The sequence below is a fragment of the Cydia pomonella genome, chromosome 3 (assembly GCF_033807575.1).
Source record: "Cydia pomonella isolate Wapato2018A chromosome 3, ilCydPomo1, whole genome shotgun sequence".
NCBI lineage: Eukaryota > Metazoa > Arthropoda > Insecta > Lepidoptera > Tortricidae > Cydia > Cydia pomonella.
The window spans coordinates 33247316-33271234 of NC_084705.1; the positions used below are offsets into that span (position 1 = coordinate 33247316).

Genomic DNA, 23919 nt, shown 5'->3' on the forward strand with positions numbered 1-23919 from the left:
AGCCTGATGTTACAAAAAAGCATACTGCTCCATACATTTCTGCATTTACTTGCCCTGCTGTTATCACGTTTTGTTTGCTCTATACATTGTAAAGCTTTTCCAGGATCCTACGTATGATCTTTCAACTAGTTCCTTTATTAGAGGTAAGGCAATTAGGCTTGGAAGAGCGCTTGTCTATTCATTTTTCATCAAAAGGCATGTTAATATTCCGCTTTTCTAATAGATATATTATTAGATTATTACTTTTCTTATTAATACAGGATATGAAGCATCTTTCATCAGATTTTTCTTAAATCTTAACAATTTAATCCAAGGTACAGTAACACTAATAGGTCAATGAATGCGACACTTATTATGTAACCTTTCATCTCCAAACTACAAATGATGCACGCGCTACCGTGACTCACATCACGTGGTTTAACTGAGCTAGTTTTCAAAACCACATCATTCTTCTTTCAAATTCAACCTTCTATAAAACTAATTAAAGTCGAATTTAGAATGATCAAGATGTTCCTTCGGTTACGTGAGGCGCCGTGCACGCGCTATTTGACGTCTGCGTCTGCGCTTATGATCCGGCACAGGGTCCTGGTATTTGTGTCGATTGGTCTTTCACTTGAGGCTGTTTCGTTAGCAACTTCGTCTGATGAACTAATTCTATATAACACGGATATTTAAGTAGTAGGTTGGAAAATTTGTTAGAATTCGTAATAGCGTGTTTGAGTGACATACTTGAAGGAGTGGAATAAGTCTATGGAAAGAACTGAAAGTAGGGCTGCTGAAATATTTAATGACTTACCTATTCTGTATCTGTCACTTCGTATATCATAGAACGTGCTAATAGCGGTAAAACCGGGTTACTGAAAAGTCAGGATAGCGCATAAGGCGAGACTCAACGTGTCAAAAGCAAATTAGTTTTCTTTTTCTAAAAGCTACAAACAGTAATGTCTCTAAATGTAAAAGAAATAGTGTGGCAGATACTTTTGAACGCTAGAGTAACCAAGATTAGCCCAGGCGGTGCACGGGTTATTTTAAACGTGAAACATCTATGACATTATGACGTTTACTTGACACTTGCACCATCTGGGCTATCAAAACCGCTGCCAACTTATCTTGGTCTGACTCTAACGTCATTAACTGTAGACATATATGTCTTTATTTGTAAAACTAATAGAAGATAGCAGTTCCTATTAGGAACTTCACCCCTTCCCAAATCCCAAAATCCTTGGTCACATATTTCGCATTCGCAGTTTTCCCCGGCCAGTAAGATTTATTGTCCAATAGATAAGATGTTAACTTCATATAATAGTTATGTTGCACTATTATGTATGTATGTATATACTTTATTGTACATAGAAATAAAAACACGAAAAACACAGTTACAGACAACAAAGGCGAACTTATCCCTGTATGGGATCTCCTTCCAGTTAACCTTTGAGGAAATGAGTAAAACAGAAGTAACGGTGAATGAATGACAAAAACAAACAAAAGTGTACAATCTAAAATTAATGAAATGCACGTTTTGAATACACATTGATACAAATATACATAGATAGAAAAATAATCATAAAATAATGCATATATATATATATATATTACATAAATAAAAATTATATTAACTATAAATGTAAGTAGCTACCTACCTACCTATGTACATATAAGTACGTACTTATAAATTTATAAATAAATATAAATATTATAGGACATTATTACACAAATTGACTAAGTCCCACAGTAAGCTCAATAAGGCTTGTGTTGAGGGTACTTAGACAACGCTAAATACGCACTTAATATTTATACGCTAAATATTGTAGTTGTTAAAACAAAACTACTTAATTATATTTAAGGGGTATAAAGTGATACAAATAGCCTTAACGCAGACACCTATATCTACCTGCATTTTTGGTAAAGAATGCTTTTGTTATGTCAACATAATCCCCCAAAGAATCCGACTAGGTGACTCACTCCAACACTACTACAGTGCCAGTCTAAAATGCTTCTTGCCGCATATATATTTAAGGTCCTTATTGCTTTTCTGCCAGAGTGCGTTTCAAAGTTTCAACAGACAATAGTCCTGACGGTGACGGGGCATCCCCAACGGCGCGGGAGTCAACATTAAAGGGCGGTCCTTTGAGCTTGATAAGGACGGGTAATTCCCAGTGTTTGGCCAACATTCGTTGTTGTTGAGTATTTATCATTATTTCATATGGTAAAGGTAAAATATTAAACAACGAAATACAATCAGAAATTAAATTTAGCAAAAAGAGTAAATTCCAAAGGATGAAACTCAGAAATGCTGAAAGCCTAGCCTTACGTTTTCCCAGAACCCGATATGGGACTTGTAACTTAATGTACGATGGTGCCAAATTGTATAATAGTCTACCGACAACCATAACAGATATAAAAAGTTTCAGCAAATTCAAATCGAAATTAAAAACATACATAAAAGACAATATTCAATAATAACACTTTAGTTATCTGAACCTTATTTAAAATCACCTCGCATACTCTATAGTACTTCCTTTAACCTAATTATTCATGTGCAAACTAAAGATGTAAACTACTAAACATAAACATATGTACTTACTAATTATTAAAGATTTAACTAATCTATCAAATAAGTCTGCATGCTTGCTTACTGCTAATATATTATATGTATAGTTAATTGTTGTCTTATAAGTGAAATTTTGTAATTTCTTCAGACAATAAATACTCTTTAAACCGAAAGGTCTTTCTTGCTTGTATAACAGGTTCTGTACCAACGAAAAATAGTCCTGATGGGGCTTTCCCTTTCCCTACCACGCGGGAGTCCCATTAAAGGGTAATGATATTTAATTAGATCCTGTGATATAGAACCAGATCGGATTTCTAGGTCTATGATCTACATTTGTTGCTATGGATAGTGTTTCATATGGTAAAGGTTCTTATCGCAGGTACATTGCCTCTAAGAGTATTGTTATACTTTTCATGTTTCTCAGCTGCATCCCAAAGGAGAACGGGATCCACTTTGGCAAACCTAATCCCAAGAATTTGTTACGAAATGCGAAAAACGAATTGAGACTGTCATCTGACCCCTTATCAACTTTTCTTGGCTGACTATTTCTCAATTCCTACTGACCTGCCTATAAGGAAACCATGGAATATTACCAATTAGGGCAATTAGCAACATCGAAGTTTAAAAGCGACGCAAAAGCGGTCGCAAATTCATCGTTACTCTATAAAGCGGCGCCTATCTTATCACTTATCGCCTTATCACGCACGCCGAGGCGGGCACGCGACGTCGCACGATCGTTAATTAGGCGTGTTTACTGATAGTGTCTTTCACGCTTCAGCCAAGAGCAACGAATTTAATCAGATTTTTGTGAATGTGCCTACTTACTAAGCGAATGGATATACATATAGGCAATTTAAAACAAAATGGTATCTGTATCTGTTACATTAAGGAGTTTTATGATAGGTAATCTAGAATAGGTATGAATATCTAAATACGATTCAGTTTACAAGCCAACGTTCAAAAAAATATTTAGATGACCGTTTATTTGTCAGTCTTAGAGGTGTGTATATAAATTTGTAAATATATGATTTTTATTAGAGACGATACCTAATATCTCGATTCTTCAATACCTATACTGTCTGTATTAAAAGTTATAGTATGAATTTTCTCAAATGATTTTTAGGCCTTAGACCCCAATTTTTTTTTAAACAACAGCCAATTTTTCTTTTATGCGAGCGGTCACATGCTTGTGAAGCTTGAGTTCTGTACTAAAAATCTATTTTAAAATAAAAATATAAGAGGGTAATACCCTTATTCATAAAACTTGGCAAAACTCTGTCTGCCTTTGTCTAATAAACACCCGAGGACATAGGATTGTGTTTAAAAATCATCATCCCACGTTGAGTGCTGACGAGATCGCGGGCAGAAGCTAAAAATGCCATGTAAATAATCCAGGGCATCGACTTCAGTCTGAGAAGCATTACCTCCAAACACGTTTACTCCACGTTGCATGCCTGCTAGCCATGTGCCTCGATATTTAAAGGTCATCTAATGACAGCTGTACGGACATTGACTTCCGACTAATACGCATTATCTCTGAACGTGATTAATCGCCATGTGCCTTTATTATATTGTAGGTACCTCACGCGCTGAATGTCGTTCATTAGGGTTCCGTAGCCAAATGGCATAAAACGGAACCCTTATAGTTTCGCCATGTCCGTCTGTCTGTCTGTCTGTCTGTCTGTCCGAGGCTTTGCTCCGTGGTCGTTAGTGCTAGAAAGCTGAAATTTGGCATGGATATATAAATCAATAAAGCCGACAAAGTCGTACAATAAAATCTAAAACTTTAATTTTTTTTAGGGTACCTCCCCTACACGTAAAGTGGGTGTGAATTTTTTTTTTCGCTTCAACCCTAGAGTGTGGGGTATTGTTGGAAAGGTCTTTCAAAACTAATAGGGGTTTTAAAGAAACATTTTTTGATAAAGTGAATAATTATATTCGGAGATAATCGCTCCGAAAGAAAAAAAAATGTGTCCCCCCCCCTCTAACTTTTGAACCATAGGTCCAAAAAATATGAAAAAAATTGTGGAAGTAGAGCTTAAGAAAGACATTAAATGAAAACTATAGCGGATATGATCAGTTTAGCTGTTTTTGAGTTATCGCAAAAAGTTTTCCCTTCATAGTAAAAATACTTACTTTAATTAGGTACTGATTATGCAAATTTGCCTATTTGTTTAACTCGGGTGAAAGGTACCATTTACTACATGTGGCCCGACATGCTGTTGGCCGGTTTTTTTTATTAAACCCACCCCCAAGAGACTTGAAGGAACATTCATAGGGGGGAGTATAGGGCCTATCACTCCACGCGTCAAGTCCAGCTTATGATAAAAAACTAATTATGGCTTCCACTCCAATCTAAGACAAATAGCACATGTCTCATGGTCACGTGTCTAATTTTATTAAGCGTCAACAATATTTTTTCAGCCACAGTAAACATATTAAAACGACGTACCTACTATGTTGATCTAGGATCCACAAGCCATCTAGCCATAGATTAGCTATCTGAATTATATACGAGTATGCTAAAATAAGGGACATTGGCTCTTATCTAAAACGCATCACACATTGATTAGACATAACGCATTCCATGTCATAGGTCTCATATCACACGGTCATCACGAGAAGGCCCGTCTCATGTCAAAGTCGGAGTTTATCAGAATGTCATTATTAAACAAAGTTATCTGAATTCTGAACACACTTTGCACTGACAATCTACAAACTCAAACTAGCTTCTTTGTCAACAAATGTTGATCGTGAAATGCAAATTTGCTAAATAATTGCCCCGTGTACTTCTGCGATTAGTTAACTTAGGTATAACCTGCCTTATAAGTAAGTACTGTGATATTTTTGTTTGTAGTATTTAACTCAAAGTGGCCCCTGCCTTTTTTACCACTCTAGCTTTAGAATCTGATCGAGTTAATGCAACACATGGTGCTATATAAATTATAGTATTGATAAATAATGTTGCTATGTCAATATCAACAAATGATACCGAGATTGAAAGGTCAGAGCTCCTTATAATATAACTGCGTGCATTTACCAACTTCAGCTTATCTTTAAAGCTGGATTTATTGATATTGACATTTATTAGAATGTTATTTTGTAAATATTTTTCTCTAGAATTCTTAAATTATCATGTCACAATTCTCCTCACATGGTTAAAGTCGTCATCATCATTAACGATGACGACAGCACAAATAATCAATTCTCGTTGGCGTCTGTTACTTTTAATTGATTTGTTATTTCTTTGATACTAACCACATTAGTTCCTATACGTTATTGCCAAAGCATTAAGATCGAATAATATATAGCAGGTGATTTAAAAGCAATGAATTGAGAACCGCGCCTCTCTGACGTTCACGATTGACGCCAAAGAGAATAAATAACTACTACGCTATGATTAAATCAATCATGATGACCAGTGACCGTGTCGACTGTCAAGTGGGAATCAATGATTGTTTACAAACAGTCCGCAGACAGAGAGCATAAGTGTCTCGCGAAAATATGGGTTCAAAAGTGCCAATAATCAAATTGACATGTTTAAAACTAAAACTGCAATCATTTAAACTGCCTATTGACTGCACAACTTAGGGAACATATCAAATTATTTTATTAAATTGTGATGGGCTAGCCTAGAACATTACGGATGTGTTTCGGTCAAATTCTATCCAAATTCTACCTACTCCGTCCAAAGTCCGGAGGTTGATGCAGCGCGTTTTTGTATTCCGTCCGTTATCGTTATAAGTGGACGTCATAAACCGAATTTGCAATAATTCGTCGTAAAAGTTATAAAAGGTATATTATTCTAGAGATTGGTGCAGGTTATATTTTGACAACTACATATAACCTTTATAAACCAGGAGGCCACCGCGAACATGCAAATTCTAAAATCGTGTGCTTGCCAAATAAGTAAAAGGAAATACAGATTTTTGAAGCTCGCGATAAGCTCTAGAACACTGACCATGAAATATTTATAAAACTTGAACCGACGTCAGTTTTAATTAATTCTTTTAATGAAATAACTTCTAGGTACCTAAGTTTTCTAGTGACTGAAAATTAAAATCGCTGACGTTAGTTATTACACCTACGTATGTAGTTACTTGTGGATACTTAAGCAAATAATTTCTAATTAACTAAAACTCAAACCCAAACCAAAGCAAAGGTTAGAAAAAAATATTAGTACAACTCAGAATTTAAAAGAGGGATTACTTATCTGTTTTTCATGATGACAGACTCAATGTAACTGACGCAAAATTTTGAATTGTAATTGGCATCGCAAGTTACTCAGCTAAAAATCAAACCAGTTTTATTATGAGGAAAGCCGACTTGGGTCGCTCTGACGTAAATTCAATACACGCGGACTTCGGCCAAAGAAACAGTTAAAACCTGTGCTAAGAGGAAACTGAGAAGGATACTAGTATTGGAGACGTTAGGTGTTCTGTGTATTGTGAAACACGTTGTGCGTCATAAGATTAAAAATAGATACGAGTATATTATCATTATATCGAGATATAATGCATAATATATTACGATAATAGAATGTGTAATAACAGGTGCAGTTGATACTTTCTGTAAATACAAACACATATTTAAAGTACTTACTTACAAAATAAACTATTTGCCTATTTGCGCTATCTTAAAGGATAGCGGAATGTTTAGTGATTTATTTACCTTTGTAATCACGTCAATACAGTACTTCACTGATTACAGTACGGAAGACGTAATAATGATCTATTTTTACATAAGATACTGTGACTTACTTATTGAATTATATTTCGTAAGTAATAATACTTTTAGGGAAATAAAAGGATTGATTAATATTGTGTGTTCTATATTAAATTAATGTAGAGATAAGTTATTGACATTTATTATTTTATGCTCATCCGGTTATGTCTGTGTTTGTGATCTCTGTATGTACTAACAATAGTCTTGTAAGTTATGTTGTGTAATACTAACACTTTTATGGGTTTTGCCTGAAATAAAGGATTTAATAATAATTACCACATTTTAAGATATCTTATTTCCCTGACCCTGAACCTCTTTGGTAGGTATGTTTAACCATTTTGTCTGGATTAATATAAGTGTTAACTTTTTTAACAATGCTTATTTAATAATAGTAGCGTTTTGCTACCTTTATTTACATTATAAATCTGTTATTGGATTTTTCTTTTGTGGTGTAATAAAGTGTATTTACTTACTTAAATAACATCCGATATACAGACTTTTTTACCTGCAAATATGTTGTCTTCTATATCCCGTTGTGTTTTGGCACACATCGCGTTACAAGAAACCGTGTTATCGTCATCAGAATTATCAGACAGCAGACAGTTCCGTCACAATAAGCTAAACTGGAGCTTAAAGTGTTGTAAATGGTACCTTTCACCCGAGTTAAACAAATGGGCAAATTTGCATAATCAGTACCTAATTAAAGTAACTCTTTTTACTATGAAGGGAAAACTTTTTGCGATAACTCAAAAACAGCTAAACTGATCATGTCCGCTATAGTTTTCATTTAATGTCTTTCTTAAGCTCTACTTCCACGATTTTTTTCATATTTTTTGGACCTATGGTTCAAAAGTTAGAGGGGGGGGGACACTTTTTTTTTTTCTTTCGGAGCGATTATCTCCGAATATATTCACTTTATCAAAAAATGTTTCTTGAAAACCCCTATTAGTTTTGAAAGACCTTTCCAACGATACCCCACACTCTAGGGTTGAAGCGAAAAAAAAATTCACCCCCGCTTTACGTGTAGAGGAGGTACCCTAAAAAAAATTAAATTTTTAGATTTTATTATACGACTTTGTCGGCTTTATTGATTTATACATATATCCATGCCAAAATTCAGCTTTCTAGCACTAACGACCACGGAGCAAAGCCTCGGACAGACAGACAGACAGACAGACAGACAGACAGACAGACAGACAGACAGACAGACAGACAGACAGACGGACATGGCGAAACTATAAGGGTTCCGTTTTATGCCATTTGGCTACGGAACCCTAAAAATGCGCAATGAAAGTATACATTGTGAAATCTTGTATAAAATTTATATTGGTTACCGATATTGCTTGTACTATACAAACAGTATCTAAAGCTTTTCCCAAATCAATCAAAGATTAGACAATATAAAATAACCAGGTGAATCTACTGCCACCATTCATTTGTTATAAAATTGTAAATAAGCGTATAATTTGGCTGTAAAATTAGCACTCTCTGATAATGAAAGCAGGTAAAGGTCAACAGCGACTTTATCGGAAATTTCTGTGGATACCTAATGTCAGTATTAGATATCGCTAGTACCAGTGATTATCTTCTAATTGATGTTAACACGTGATTCTATTCTAGAGGACCAAGTGCTGAACACTGGTCAGACCAGGTGTCAAAGAAACTACAGATGTCATACAATGATACAATACCGCAACAAGTGGAGTCTTTTGCAACACTTCACGGTCCTTAGTGACTGATCGACATACAGAGGTGGTACCTAGGTATATGTTTGTAAAAAGTATTAATTATACTTTATTATTTTTCCTATTTGACCGCCGCCTACTCTATGGATGCGTGGCTGTCGATAATGTCACATATGTCATAAAAAATGTGAAATGTACGAAAGAAAACGTTTATTTAAAATAATTTATCAAATAGTAATATCAGTGATTAAGTTTACATGCTGATAGACGAATAGACATTTAATGTCGTTTATTTTCGTTTCAGATAAAGCAACGCATTATTTTTATTTGTCTATCTTATTAGTGGTAAAGAAATATCTTATAAAACGACATTATTGTTATTAAGTCGATCGGAAATGGAGAAACTTCGCTTCGAATTTACGATATTGCCGGGAAGTGATGGAAAGACAAATATTTACTGTGTTACTTCTATAACTACGAGTGATAATAAAATCTATGCTATTCCGGAAGAGCTACAATCAGTCGGTTATCATAAAGAAATACTGAAAACAGCTGCTTATAGTAAAGTAAAAAACAGTTTAACTAAGAGATATCAGATAAGAAGAGTCTGGATAACAATGACCGAAGAACTTAAGAAAAATTATATAGACGAGGATGGTAACATACAATTCGGAGATCAATACCTAGAAGAATTAAATGAAAAACAACCCTCCACCGAACCTCAAAAAGATACGGATGCCTTAGGTAAATTATTGGAAAAATTAATAGAGAATACACAAGAAAACCGACAACAGAGTTTGAAAAATATTGCGGAGAAGTTTGTTATTGAGAAATTTTCAACCAAGAATTCAAACGCTGTTCAGTGGATAGACATTTTCGAAAGAGAATGTGAGCGTTTTCAAATTGCAGACGAGAAGAAGGTTGAAATATTGAGGCTATTCATGGATAAGAGTTGTGCAGATTGGTTTAGTTCAATGATCATAAAATTAACAATGGACGCGGATTGGTCCAAATGGAAAAAGAAATTCTGTGACTTTTTTGCAAATAAAGGATGGAACCCAGTTACGAATGCAATGTTTTTTAAATATAAAGACGGTTCATTGCTGGACTACGCTATTAAAAAAGAGAAATTATTATTGGATATGAGAAGATCGATTGATGCCGGCACATTGGTGGATTTAATTGCATCTGGTTTGCCGGAATACATAATAAACAAGATTGACAGGGAAATATTAAATGATACTGTTGATTTATTTAATGAGGTCAGCAAGCTGGAACACATGGTAAATAGAAAAAGTTACGTGTTTAAGAGAAGAGTGGGAAGCTCCAAAACTAGCAATAAAAATGAAGATTTAAACGCATGTAAAATCTGCGAAAAATTAAATAAAGGACCCCGTTACCACCCAGAAAACTTATGCTGGTTTAGAACAAAAGACGAAGATAAGAATGTAAGGAATGTTGTGAGACATGTCAACAACTCAGTTATTGAAGCTGAATTAAATGAAACGCACCAAAAAAAACGAATAATAACACCATTAATATATGTCAAACTGAAAGTAAATGATAAATTTGAATTGAAGGCCCTTTATGATTCAGGTTCAAATGTTTCTGTTATTAACTCCAAGCTTTTAAGACTGAAAGGGAAAGGAAACAGTTTGAACGAAGCAAATTTAATTACAATTAGTGGTGTTAATAAGACAAAAGGTTTGACAAACTTAAAAATAAAAATCTTCGAACTGGAAAAGAATGTAGATATAGATATTCTAGATGATGAAAAATTCAAAGATGACTTTTTGATTGGATTAGACCTAATAAAATTATTCAGACTGAGACAAGATGAAAACTTAGAAATCTCTCAAAAAGAAGGAAGTAATAATGAAGATCCTATAAATGATAAAAAAGTAGACATTTTTAACGATTTAGTATTAAAGAAACTCTCGACTCGAGGTGAAACAGAATACAAAATAAACTTTAATGGACATGTAAAGGAAGATGATTTTGAAATGAATATAGATCATTTGAATGGAGAAGAAAAAGTTAAAATAAATACATTAATTGATAAATACAAGTCAGTTTTTGCAAAACATAAGTTCGATATTGGCACAGTTAATGAATATGAAGCAAGGATAGATTTATTAGTTGACAAATACTGTAGTAAGAGGCCCTATAGGTGCACTGAAGAAGGTAAAAAAGAGATCGAACAACAGATAGCAAAACTATTAGACAATAAACTAATAGAAGAGTCTTACAGTCCATTTGCTGCTCCTGTTACTTTAGCATTTAAAAAAGAGGATAATAGAAAATCGAGACTATGCATAGACTTCAGGGATCTGAATAAAATAGTAGTTCCTCAGGCTCAGCCATTTCCATTAATAGATGATCTGATGATTAAAACGAGGAATTGCAGTTACTTTTCTACCTTGGATATAAACTCTGCATTTTGGTCTATCCCATTACGAATCGAAGACAGGAAGAAAACTGGTTTTGTGACACAGGAAGGACATTTTCAGTGGACAGTGTTGCCGTTCGGGTTAAAGACCTCGCCTGCAATCTTTCAGAGGATACTAAGCAATGTATTAAGAAAACATAAACTTACTGCTTTTGCTGTTAATTATATAGATGATATTCTCATATTTTCTAGAACATTCACAGAGCATATTGATCACCTGACACAATTGTTGGAAGCAATAAAGACTGAAGGGTTTAGATTGAAATTTACGAAGTGCATTTTTGCATCAAACTCGGTCAAATATCTAGGTCACATAATCCAAAATAACTCAATACAACCGGTAAAAGATAACTTAATATCTATAAAGAATTTTCCTGTCCCAAAAACCCAGAAAAATATTAGACAATTTCTAGGGAAGATAAATTTTTATCATGAATATATACCAAGAAGTGCAATGATATTAGACCCATTACATAATTTACTCAGAAAAAATCAAAAATTCGTATGGTCTGAAGAATGCCAGAAAGCATTCGAAACAATAAAAAACCTGCTATGCTCCCAGCCAGTACTGGAAATATTTGATCAAGATTTACCAATAAATATTTATACTGACGCTTCATTGGAAGGCATTGGAGCTATTTTAAAACAGATGCAGCCTAATGGAAAAGAAAAACCAGTTGCATATTTTTCTAAGAAATTGAATGTGGCACAAAAGAAAAAAAAAGCTATATACTTGGAATGTCTAGCTATTAAGGAGGCTGTGAGATACTGGCAATACTGGCTGATAGGAAAATCATTCACAGTTTTCTCCGATCACAAACCCCTAGAAAATATGAACCTTAAATCAAGAACGGATGAAGAACTGGGTGACTTGACATACTATCTGTCTCAATATGATTTTCAAATAAAATATGCGCCAGGAAAAACAAACTTGGAAGCAGACTGCTTAAGCAGGAATCCAGTTTTAGAATGTGATGAAAATAAAGATGAACAATTAAAAGTTGTTAATTTAATAAAACTTGAAGATATTTTAAAAGATCAGAGTCAAAATAAATATATACAGAATAAAAAGGAGAATTTAATTAAGAAACATAACGTTTATTTAAGAAAAATTAAGACAAAAGAGAAAATACTACTATCAGAGAGGTTTAGCAGAACACTTTTGAAAAATATACATGAACAGTTTTGCCACATTGGAGTTGGACAAATGCTGAAAACTATTAGTCCGTTATATTCGGCTAAAAATTTAACAACTAATATCAAAAATGTTTGCGCTACATGTGAAATTTGTATTAAAAATAAATCAAGAGGACGAGACAAATTTGGACTTATGTCTCATTTGGGTCCGGCTACAAAACCTTTTGAAATTATGTCAATAGACACGATTGGAGGATTTGGAGGTTCGAGATCAACAAAAAAATATCTGCATTTGTTGGTAGACCACTTCACCAGATATGCGTATATACTAACATCCAAAACCCAAAGCGCAGATGATTTTATTAAACTACTCAAAAATGTAACAGAAACAAACAACATTGGTATGATACTTACTGATCAATACCCTGGAATTAATTCAAAAGAATTTAAGATTTTCTTGCAGAACAAGGGTATAAACATAGTTTTTACAGCAGTAAATACAGCTTTCTCGAATGGATTAAATGAAAGATTAAATCAAACATTAGTAAACAAGATAAGATGCAGAATAAACGAAAGAGGAGAAAAACGAGCTTGGGCCACAATAGCACAAGAATGTCTTAAAAAATACAATGAAACAAAACATTCAGTCACTGGTTTTTCCCCATCTTACCTTATGAATGGTACAGATGATAGAATTTTGCCAAAAGAACTTAAGCAAGAACTGCAAAGTGATTGGAATATAGATAAAGAGATAGCACTCGAAAATACTTTAAAATCGCACAACTACAATAAGAAAATATTTGACATAAATCGAAGGTATCATAAATTTAATGTTGGAGACTTGGTGTATGTGGAAAATGGAAACAAGCTAAACAGAAGGAAATTAGATGAGCTGAAAATTGGACCCTATAAAATTACTGAGAAAATTTCAGACTCTATATACAGAATAGATGTCGGTCATAAAAAAGCAGAGTCGAACTTATTCCATATAACGAAACTTATTCCAGTCCCTATTATAGATGAAGAAGGAGAAGAAACGGAGGAGAGTTCACGATCCTGCGAAAATTTTATTGGAAAAATTTTCTATCCTTAGGGGGGGAGATGTAAAAAGTATTAATTATACTTTATTATTTTTCCTATTTGACCGCCGCCTACTCTATGGATGCGTGGCTGTCGATAATGTCACATATGTCATAAAAAATGTGAAATGTACGAAAGAAAACGTTTATTTAAAATAATTTATCAAATAGTAATATCAGTGATTAAGTTTACATGCTGATAGACGAATAGACATTTAATGTCGTTTATTTTCGTTTCAGATAAAGCAACGCATTATTTTTATTTGTCTATCTTATTAGTGGTAAAGAAATATCTTATATGTTTTATTCGGAGACAGAGCAAAACAAAGTGCAGGCAAAGATTCTAATATTCACAAATTACTTACTCGATAAACAACGACGTAAGTAAACACTAAAACAATCATTTAATAGATGCGTGCACGCACTTATATCAGTTACTATATTCTGTTTTTTTTATTCCGTAGACTAAAATGACATTTCATGTGGTACTAAGAAATGTCATGTCTTACATATGAAACGTCATTTTAGTCGACGGAATAAAAAAAAACAGACCCTAGTTACAGTTACTCATAATTAATCTAATCTCAAGAACCCATATCGTGGACGTAAATAGACATAATATCTCGAATCGATTGGCGATTGATTTAAGGGTTCCTATCGATATCGGTAATTCGTTGAATTATCTGCTTAATGTATAATCGACTATTTTTTTTTTCTCGTGGATTGCTAGCTGGTCCTACGTATTTGAGGGTACAGCCCTGTTGTTATCTTTCTTTGTTGAACCAAAACTGATATATTTTATGTAATTCGCATGACATGCAGACAAAAAATTCGTAAAATATTAATAATTGTTGCCATATGGTTATCGCGTATCCAATTAAGCAAGTAACTAACTAATAATTGATAATTATTTCTTACCTATAGCATAACGTAAAATACGTTCTTGAATATTGGCATTATATTCGTTGTTTTTAACTTATTACCTACTGTTATGTGTAGTGTAGGTAGTTAGGTATTGCTTGAATTGATTCATCGGAAGCCGAGTGTGTTGTTTTTGCAATACAATCTATAAGTACTAGGTTATACAATGTGTATTTCTACGATCAGAGGAAGCACCGTTTTCCGCGTAGCGACGGAAATTGTATGGTTTTACCGGCCATTTACCACTACTTCAAAACTTTCCTCAAATAGTCTGGCTATTGGCATATGTCACTGGTGCACGGTTTTGTGTCTTGTAACAGTGGCTAATCAGGTTATCTAATGTATTTATAGTCATGGCGATGATAATTGCATGGTTTTACCAGCGATTTCCCATTACTGCCAAACTTTCCTCATGCACCTGTCTCAGGCCTATATTATATCGCTGGTGTATATTTACTCGTGGCTTTTATAAGGATGATGGGATATATTGTGTATTTATCCGCATGGCGATGATAATTGTAGGGTTTTACCGGCGATTTCAAATTACTGCAAAACTTTCCTCATGCACCTGGCCTAGGCTATTGGCATGTATCGCTGGTGTATGATTTTGCGGTTTTATTTTTATCCGCATGGTGACAATGATTGTATGGGTTTACCTGCTTGTTTGGTTTAATAAGGAAATACCTTATTTACTAGTTGTTTTTCCCGATACTTATGCAAATTTTTGGTTTGTCCCTTTTTTTAATACGACGGTGGCAAACACGCATACGGTCCGCCGCACTTGTAAGTAGTCACCGCAGCCTATGGACTCCTGCAACTCTACAGGTGTTACATGCGCGTTGCCGACCGATAAAAAACCTGTAAACTCCTTTTTTGAAGAACTCCATGCTGTAGACCTTCGGGAACACCTCGGAAGGGAGCTCATTCCACACCACACCGGAGCGTCCGCGGGAGGAAATTCCCTTGTTATTTGTCCCTTTATTCAGACGAATCCAAGTGGTAACAAGAAAAGAGAAGTCCCTTTTTTTCTATTTGAAAGAAATGCCCCTATTGTGGCTATTATGAATTCCACGAATTTCACGACCGTCTTGATTCTCATGATCAAATTTATACGAGTTTGTTGCGACGCTAAAAATAAAAACCCCTAAAAGTATCGACGGGCCTGAACGACATTACAAAACGGGTAATCACGTCGTCACAAGACCGGTCCTGTCGGGACTCGACCTTCCTCTTGGTGGGGACTTGTTTTTGAGAATATAAACCCTAAAAGGGGCAGACTGGGCTGAATGAGATGACTACACACGGCGTCACAAGATTGGTCCTGTCGGGATTCGACCTTAGCCTTGGTAGGGACTTGTTGGGGTTGATGTAGAACTCGTCTTCGGTATTGTTATGTAAATTATTTTTACGTTTTAAAATCGATAAGTACAGATACCCGACGTTTGGAGTCGCAATGCCAAATCTAACCAGTGTAGTTAGGGAAGCTTAAACTGTTTATTTTATATTATTTCTTAAGGATAATCGCGATTTTTTGTTAGCAAGGATTATAATATATGTTTGAATAATGTGGTTACCTATGGTTATTGGTACCAGTTTCTGCATTTGGTTTAGTTGTCATATAAACATTTGTCTGTTTTTTATATGTCACACAGTGCGGCTAAGATGGTCGGCTCTTTATCACTTGTCACCATGTCTGTCACGTTCTAACAAGTATGTAAGCGCGAAAGTGACGGGCATAGTGACAACTGATAAAAATGGAACCATGCTGCTACCGCTGATCGTGGTTCGTGGCAACAATTAAAGAACACAAATATCGTGTATACCTTTTAGATAAAAGGCAACATATTTGTATTTGTAACAGACATCTACTTGTTGTAGGTACAAAAATTCGATGATTCTGAAAACTTACAATAAGAATTGTATAGGTATAATAAAGATGTCTTTGATTTTTCCAAAGCCACGTAGCGTCAAAAACAGTTGTTGTTACCTGTGGGTTTTAGTAGGAATTAATAACATAACATTTATTATTCAGACTAAACAATAACTCGAATTTCTCCACACCGCCATTACCTATTCAAACAGCGCCTGACAGACTAATAAAAATAATAGATTCCGATAATCCGGCTTTCCATAAAACAGCAGCGTTCCTAGAAACAGTAGAAACTAAGTCTACTAACTCCACAACGTCCTATATGCCCTTTAATATTCCTAATACTTCGGATCTTTACAACTAAACCAGGTCAGTTATAAGAAGGGCTTAAGTATGGTAGTATTAGAAGATATTGCGTTTTAAATTGGAAAAGTGGTGTCGATAATTGGGTCAGAGTTGTGACCTTCGGAACGGATCGATGGACAAATACTGGAGATATGGAAGGGTAAAGGTTGACGAGCTACAAGCGTGATTGTGTTTTGACTCAGATTTACTTAAACTTGACTGTCTTGAGATAATCGAGACTTCACAAAAATTTACTTTGCTTGATTACAAATGGTACCAAGTTGTAGCCAAACGTAACATGGGAAGGCATGCAAACAATAAGGCGGACCGATACACTCCATACCTACAGTGAGACCAAGATAAGACTGCAACGATTTAGATACCTTACGACGTGCGAGTGTTATTTAAGTATACGTCATAATTATATAGAAGGTGGACGTTTAAAATAACACTTGCACTGCGTGTGCTATCAAAATCGTTGCAGACTTGTCTTGGTCTGACTCTCCACACCTGATAATGTAGGAAGATTCAATAAACAGGACAAGTCTGAGTATTAAACCAGAAAGCTTCCTTATTATTGTAACAAAATATATTGGGTAATTCGTCGAAGACAAAATTAAATATTTCTAAATTAATTTCAGGAAAGCCACGCGGAAGTAAATACATTAATATAATAATAAAGCAATTAATTGGCTTAAAGGGTTTTCCTTCCAATTAAAACTATACATAATAATTAATAATATAGAAAATTAGAGGAAGGATAAAGTATTTACGACATTTGAAAATATTTAACAACATAAATACTTAAATACTAATTACAATGATAATACTAAATAACATGGGCTTCCCAGTATAAACCACAGTGAGGTAAATAATATTCATAATATTATTGAAATTGTATGCCAACAATTCAAAGTAACTGATAATGCTGTTGCGTCAAAACCAGTTATTAATTACTGCTATCAGTAGGCAGAAACTTTTGAGTAAAATCCATCCTTATCGGTGGACTGGACTCTCCGTAACTCAAACTGGGGTATTTAGAGAAAAATATCATGTTTTTACAAGTTTTATTGCTGGAATTAGGAAAAATTGTGTTATGAATAGGTATTTTGAAGCAACCGGCTTCAAATTTGATAAAAATCGACTTGTTAAAACCGGACTTTTTGCGTTACCCATCAGACATTCAAAGCTCTTTGAATTAGTATTTCATGGTAAGTGGCTTATATGTTATGTTATGTTACTTGTTGTTTTCTTTTTTATTTTGAAACGAATAAACGCTCTCTACTCTACTCTAATCTAATATGAAACACAAATTCGTTTTGTAAAAATTCAATGTCATTTTGATATAGTATAGTATTTTCTCCTTAAATTTCAAAAATGAATGATTTCAACTAAATAGTGGGCGGCATATTTCTAAGAATTTATTGTTTTTGTGATGCTCCAGTAATGGGCTCTGATAATAATTAAGCTATCTATTCCGTTTTTGCATTCAATACGGGTAATGTATATGAGAATCAGACAACTGCGTTATGAACTTAGAATAAATTTAAAAGTGCTAAAACTACTGTCTTTTCAACTTTTAGTTTATTCTAAGCTTAATAGCATCGTTCGCAGACGTTTCTGCTTGTTAAAAATTAACTGCGTTATGATCGGCAGTTCATACAGGTCATACAAATTAACTGCGTTATGATCGGCAGTTCATACAGGTCATACAAATTAACTGCGTTATGATCGGCAGTTCATACAGGTCATACAAATTAACTGTGTTATGATCGGCAGTTCATACAGGTCATACAAATTAACTGCGTTATGATCGGCAGTTCATACAGGTCATACAAATTAACTGCGTTATGATCGGCATACAGGTCATACGTCACAGATATTATATTATAATCAAGGCCACATATCTTGTCATAGTGACAATCAACTGGAAATCCCTATAGCTCGCATATAATCATCGTCGCTGTGACAAGACTGGAAATTGCAGTGGTACATACATTGGTGTTGACGACCGGTCTGGCCTATGAAGCTGATGGTCCCGGGTTCAAATCCTGGTAAGGGCATTTATTCGTGTGATGAGCATGGATATTTGTTCCTGAGTCATGGGTGTTGTCTATGTATTTAAGTATTTATAAATATTTATATATCATATATATCGTTGTCTAAGTACCCCTCAACACAAGCCTTATTGAGCTTACTGTGGGACTTAGTCAATTTGTGTAATAATGTCCTATAATATTTATGTATTTATTGGTAATTATATTATTTCGGATTTAAGGAGAGCACATCAGAGGTTTATCACAATAAGTCATCACGGATAGGAAATACATTTTAAGAAAATTATTTGATTTGACATACCTTCATGAGTTCTACATAGAAGTTGAAAATTAGAAAAAGGACATCCTGAGGAGAAGCCTTAAAACGTAAGGTGCAATTAAAGTAGATGTCTTTTTCATTTAATGTACGAAGGTAAGTAGCTTCTTAGCGACTATATAAGTAGTTGAAAGTTAAAAGAAAGTAAATAAAAAAATAAATTCGTCACATCTCCCGTCTCCATATATATGTATAGTTACATACAGACTGATAGACAGCTAATTACGACCATAACAGCTAAAAAAAAACCTACATACCCACAAGTCAGTCAGTCAACCTTTTTAACGGTGCAGGCAACAACAAACATAAACAAAGACGGCGCATGCGGTTGACTAATGTCATGATTAATCGCTGGACGTTGATCCAGACATTATACCTAATACCTATTACATAACCGTAAACATAATGCTTTGGTAAAGGTTATTAGGTACTTCATTTGATTAGGGAATGGCGGTTTGTCGGACAATCGATTATGTAATAAATGTAATGATTACCTAGATATTATAAATGGCTGCAGCGATTTGTAAACAGCATGCGACGAGTGTAAATACTCGTATTATTAGTAAAAAACCTAGTCGCTTCTGGAATTAGTGATTCTAGGCGTCTAAAATATTTAGATTTATTAAAGAATTCTTTTTTCGTAATGTGATCAAAATAAATAAATAAACTCGAATAACGACTAAACTACCTAGAAATACAAACCAAGCATGCTTGTATCGTGGAATCGTGAAAATATCGTGTAAATTAATCTTAAATGTAAGGACTAATTTTACAAACACTGGTTCCAAAGTCAAAGCCAAATTCCTATCAAGGAAAGCAGCTGACTTCTTTATCTAGTTATCTTTTTTAACGGCGTTTCTTCCAAATACCTGTACAAGATTTAATACCAGATTTGCAACTCTCTTATTTGCTCAGTCTAGCCTTGGAAATATGTTTTGTGATAATATTTGGCGCTACGCTACTGATAAGATCCGGTATCCGACTTCCATCGCGAGTATTGCGACAGAAGTTTGTCAACTGATCACCCAAGACCAACAAAACATCCAAGGCTGCTGCAGCGTAAAGCCCAGTATCCGCTCTGCCAGTTTCCTCCGCTCGTTTCCTAACGCCAAAACCCAGCTACTTGGGATTTCCAACCGCGGACAGTCCGCACGCATACAAACAAATCGATAACCTCAAACATACGAGACACGTTCATACACAACCACTTACCCCTCTATCGCCTGGTTATTGGGTGCAAAGCGGGGCAGGGTAACGCAGGCAAACTGGATATAAACACAGACACGTTGCAACTTGATTTTGACCTCGTAGAGAAATGCCCCACGCACACATTCACCTAATGGTCACTCCGTAAGACCGTATCAACGCACACGTGCGTTGTTACTACAGAATTTTACTACCACAAGTGAAATAACAGGCGAATTTCGAGGAATCTCCGTCGTACTAGTAGACGCCGTACGCACACATGTAAAGAGAAGCGTCGTTTGCGCATGCGTGAAAGAAGCGATAAAAGGGCGCGTCGCGTAATTGCAGCCACATTCCTCACTCTACGCTCGAAGTGATACCACGCCGGTTTAGCTCGCGAAGTTGTGAAATTATTGTGACATAACTCATTCAAGGTTCAACAAGTGGTAGTGAACCCAGCGCTTGGATTGCACCATTTTTAGTGAAATTGTAGTGCTCCCTGTGAAAATTCCCACATACTCCAGGAAAGTGCCAGAAATTAGTGAAATTTACGAACTGAAAAGCATCAAGTTATCCAATATGTACAAGGATTCAGTGGTTCCAGTGAAGATGGAGAGCTTCAGCGGAGTGGCCGCGAAAAGGTAACTATCCAGCAATCGTGACATTCAAATTATTAATGTAAAATTATTTAAACGCAGTTACTTATATGTGAAAAACTTTGACGCAAACATGCAAATAGTGCTAATTAGTGTAAACTTAAATTTAATTAGCTTGACTTGCATGAACCCCAGTGTTAAAAATCCCAATTTAGTGTTCAATTAAAATACCAAATACATTTCTTATTAATGTGCAACGAACTCCATTGAAATTGGTGTTTCACAGGGTACAGTCATCGGGCCAGTGTTCTAACCGTAAATTATCTTTTCTAGCCCGATGGGCCAATGCATCAAGACGGTGCTGCGGCGGGCGTGTGTTGAGAAGCGGCTGACCGTCGGCCTGCTGCCCGCCATCCAGTACCTGTCCAGCAACAGCACGGGGGCGCTTTTCTGCTTCACCACCGAAGCACCCCCTGGAGACAGCGCTACACATATGCAGGAGGTGCTGCTACAAGCCTTCTGCGATGAGAACGACATCTATGTCATTAAGGTAACTATCACTATCCTGTTGAATTGAGTTGTGAATGCCCCTTGGGTTGCATAATGCTCCTTAATTACTTTACCCGTTAATTATTGACGTATAGTTGGAATTGGTCGAATTTTCCAGTGTCGTCCGGATTCTAATTAGAAATGACGTAAATGAACTTTAAAATTGATTAATTACAAACAAATTACAAATTAGCAAAGCTCGAAGAATATATTTGCAATATTAACATTTTTTGTTCTTTTTTAATCATTTTCGTTTATTCCATAAGTGTATTGATGTGAGACAAACCTCTAAATTGTTTCTTTCTTTGTCTGCAGGTTGACTCAGAGGCCAAAATGCGGATGATCCTCGGCTTCCCCGCATTGGACTATAGCTGCGTGTTGGTCCACTCTCCATACACAGACCCCTTCAGCGACAGTCAAGAGATCGACCCTTCAATCCTCACGGACAGTGAGAAACACCTGATCGACCACTGCGAGAGGAACTGGGGATGCTCGCAGGTCCCAGTCATCAAGCTACCCGAGAAGTGAACCCGATAAAAAAAGAAATTAAGAAAAAAAAAGAAAAAATGTGAGAGATACCTCTATTGGTTTATTTGCAACTTGGTTGCCCTGCCGGTCGGCCATATTTCATAAGGCTTTGGCGTTTAACGCCATCTAGTGTTCGGTAGCTGCACTAAGTCTTGTCCGCATGGGCTTGAGATGTTGTTGATGAAAAGATTTTGTGGAATTGTGAAATGTTTCTAAAATCGGTTAAATTGATATTTCTTGTATTGTAAATTGATCGCCATTTCGGCTTGTTTGTTTGTAATATCGAAGAGAATTTGAAATTATCTTTGGTAATATTAACACGTTATTGACTTCCTAAAAGAAATGTTGTATTAAAATATTATAGCAATAACATAAAAGGATAGTGATAATTAACTGCTAAGACGTTTTCTACTTTTGTAATTATATGAACAGTATTATAATTATTAAAAAGAGTTTAATAAAGAACAGTTACATAATTAGTTGTTTTCATTTATACATTTTAAGTAGATACAGACATACAGGCTAGCAAATCAATATTGTCAAAAGAAAAAGGCCGAAAAATTGAAAAAAAATGGTGGTGAAAATTAATCTTCCATGCATATTAGATTTCGCGGTTTTTCTACGTACGAATTGGTTTCCTAGACTGTGTCAGACTAGCTCCGATATCATAATTCAGTAAAGACTTGCATGCATTTTGCATGAACTGTCAATAGAGATGCTCATAATAGGGCGAGAGCAACCATGTTTCAAATTTATCTGTTAGAAACTTAAATGAGCAATAAAGCAGTGCCAGAGACCCATAGTTAAGAGAAAATAAATAGGACTAGAGGAAGCTTGAAAACCTTTAGGTACCGCTCTGGAGTGAAGTGGAAACCTGGGAACATTCATCCGTGTGTACTATGCACAAACAAAACTCAGCTTAAAAGCATAACATATGTGTCATCTCAGTTCTGTCGAAGATAATGGAAATTTTGTAAACTAATATATAATGTATATATGGTATAGCATGCCAAAGAATTAGACACAGAGTGGAATGGAAGTATGACAACAGTATTCAGTGTAAGAGTGTATGTTTGATCCTGATCTTCAACATTTGCCCATACACGCTATCTAGTGAGAAGTAGTGTTATTAAATAGAGCTTAATGACTGACATCTAGCGTCCCTTTAGTAAACGAATTGGGTCACAATTCGTGTACTGTACAGAACATTTGCCTAACTAATCGCCAACGTCCATACCACGTTGAATACACCGGTTCTCGTCCGATCACCGAAGTTAAGCAACGTCGGGCGAGGTCAGTACTTGGATGGGTGACCGCCTGGGAACACCTCGTGTCGTTGGCTTTTTGACATATTTTTTTACTGTTGCTGACATCAAAGATAATTTGAAATAGAGGTGGATTGTCAAAGAAAACTTTGTAGCCACAGTAAATCTTTCGACACATGTCACATGTTTAAAACTATTAGAACGCCATTTGACTTTGATACTTATCCTTTCACTAATATGTGTTTAATTTGTTAAATATCACAAAGTGACACGAATGATTTATGTTCAACATGAAATTATCAAATTACTTTTAGGACTGAAGCTGATACTACAAAAGTGTAACTGGATGAAATCGTTTCAAATTGATGTGTACGCCTTTGTACATATCGGCGGCCCATCAGGTAGATCGTGAAATGTGAAAATCTTTCTCTCGTACCCTGAGTCCCCGAAGCCCCGCTACGGGGCTCCTATTTCTGGACAATTTGCCCTTCGGACATCTGAAGCAATCTAACGGCCCTATCCTACTCCTACCTATCTACCGAGAAAACATTACGAATATTACGATCGGCCGCCGACATAAGTACATACATACAGAGTCATTTTGATATTTCTCCTTCCATACTCGGAGGAGCCGGAGGGGTGAATATTTAAGTCATACTTT

At 35.3% G+C, this 23919-nt stretch overlaps 2 protein-coding genes and 1 non-coding gene across 3 annotated transcripts in view; 2 read left to right on the forward strand and 1 right to left on the reverse strand.

The window, feature by feature from the left end:
- LOC133516595 (electron transfer flavoprotein beta subunit lysine methyltransferase-like) overlaps nucleotides 1-20548 on the reverse strand; it is a 60203-nt gene extending 39655 nt beyond the window's left edge. The window contains exon 1 of the mRNA XM_061849603.1: nucleotides 20348-20548. The gene's annotated coding sequence lies outside the window, so the exon portion shown is untranslated. The remainder of the gene's footprint in view (nucleotides 1-20347) is intronic.
- A 134-nt stretch (nucleotides 20549-20682) lies between these two features.
- On the forward strand, nucleotides 20683-22469 carry LOC133516596 (growth arrest and DNA damage-inducible protein GADD45 alpha). The gene is made up of 3 exons (XM_061849606.1): nucleotides 20683-20961; nucleotides 21250-21466; nucleotides 21781-22469. The coding sequence occupies exons 1-3, from the start codon at nucleotides 20900-20902 to the stop codon at nucleotides 21991-21993; spliced, it is 492 nt and encodes a 163-aa protein (XP_061705590.1). The 5' UTR covers nucleotides 20683-20899; the 3' UTR covers nucleotides 21994-22469.
- A 747-nt stretch (nucleotides 22470-23216) lies between these two features.
- Nucleotides 23217-23335, forward strand: LOC133516718 (5S ribosomal RNA). Its single transcript, XR_009799274.1, has one exon. It is a non-coding gene; the product is annotated as a 5S ribosomal RNA (ribosomal RNA).
- Nucleotides 23336-23919: the final 584 nt, after the last annotated feature.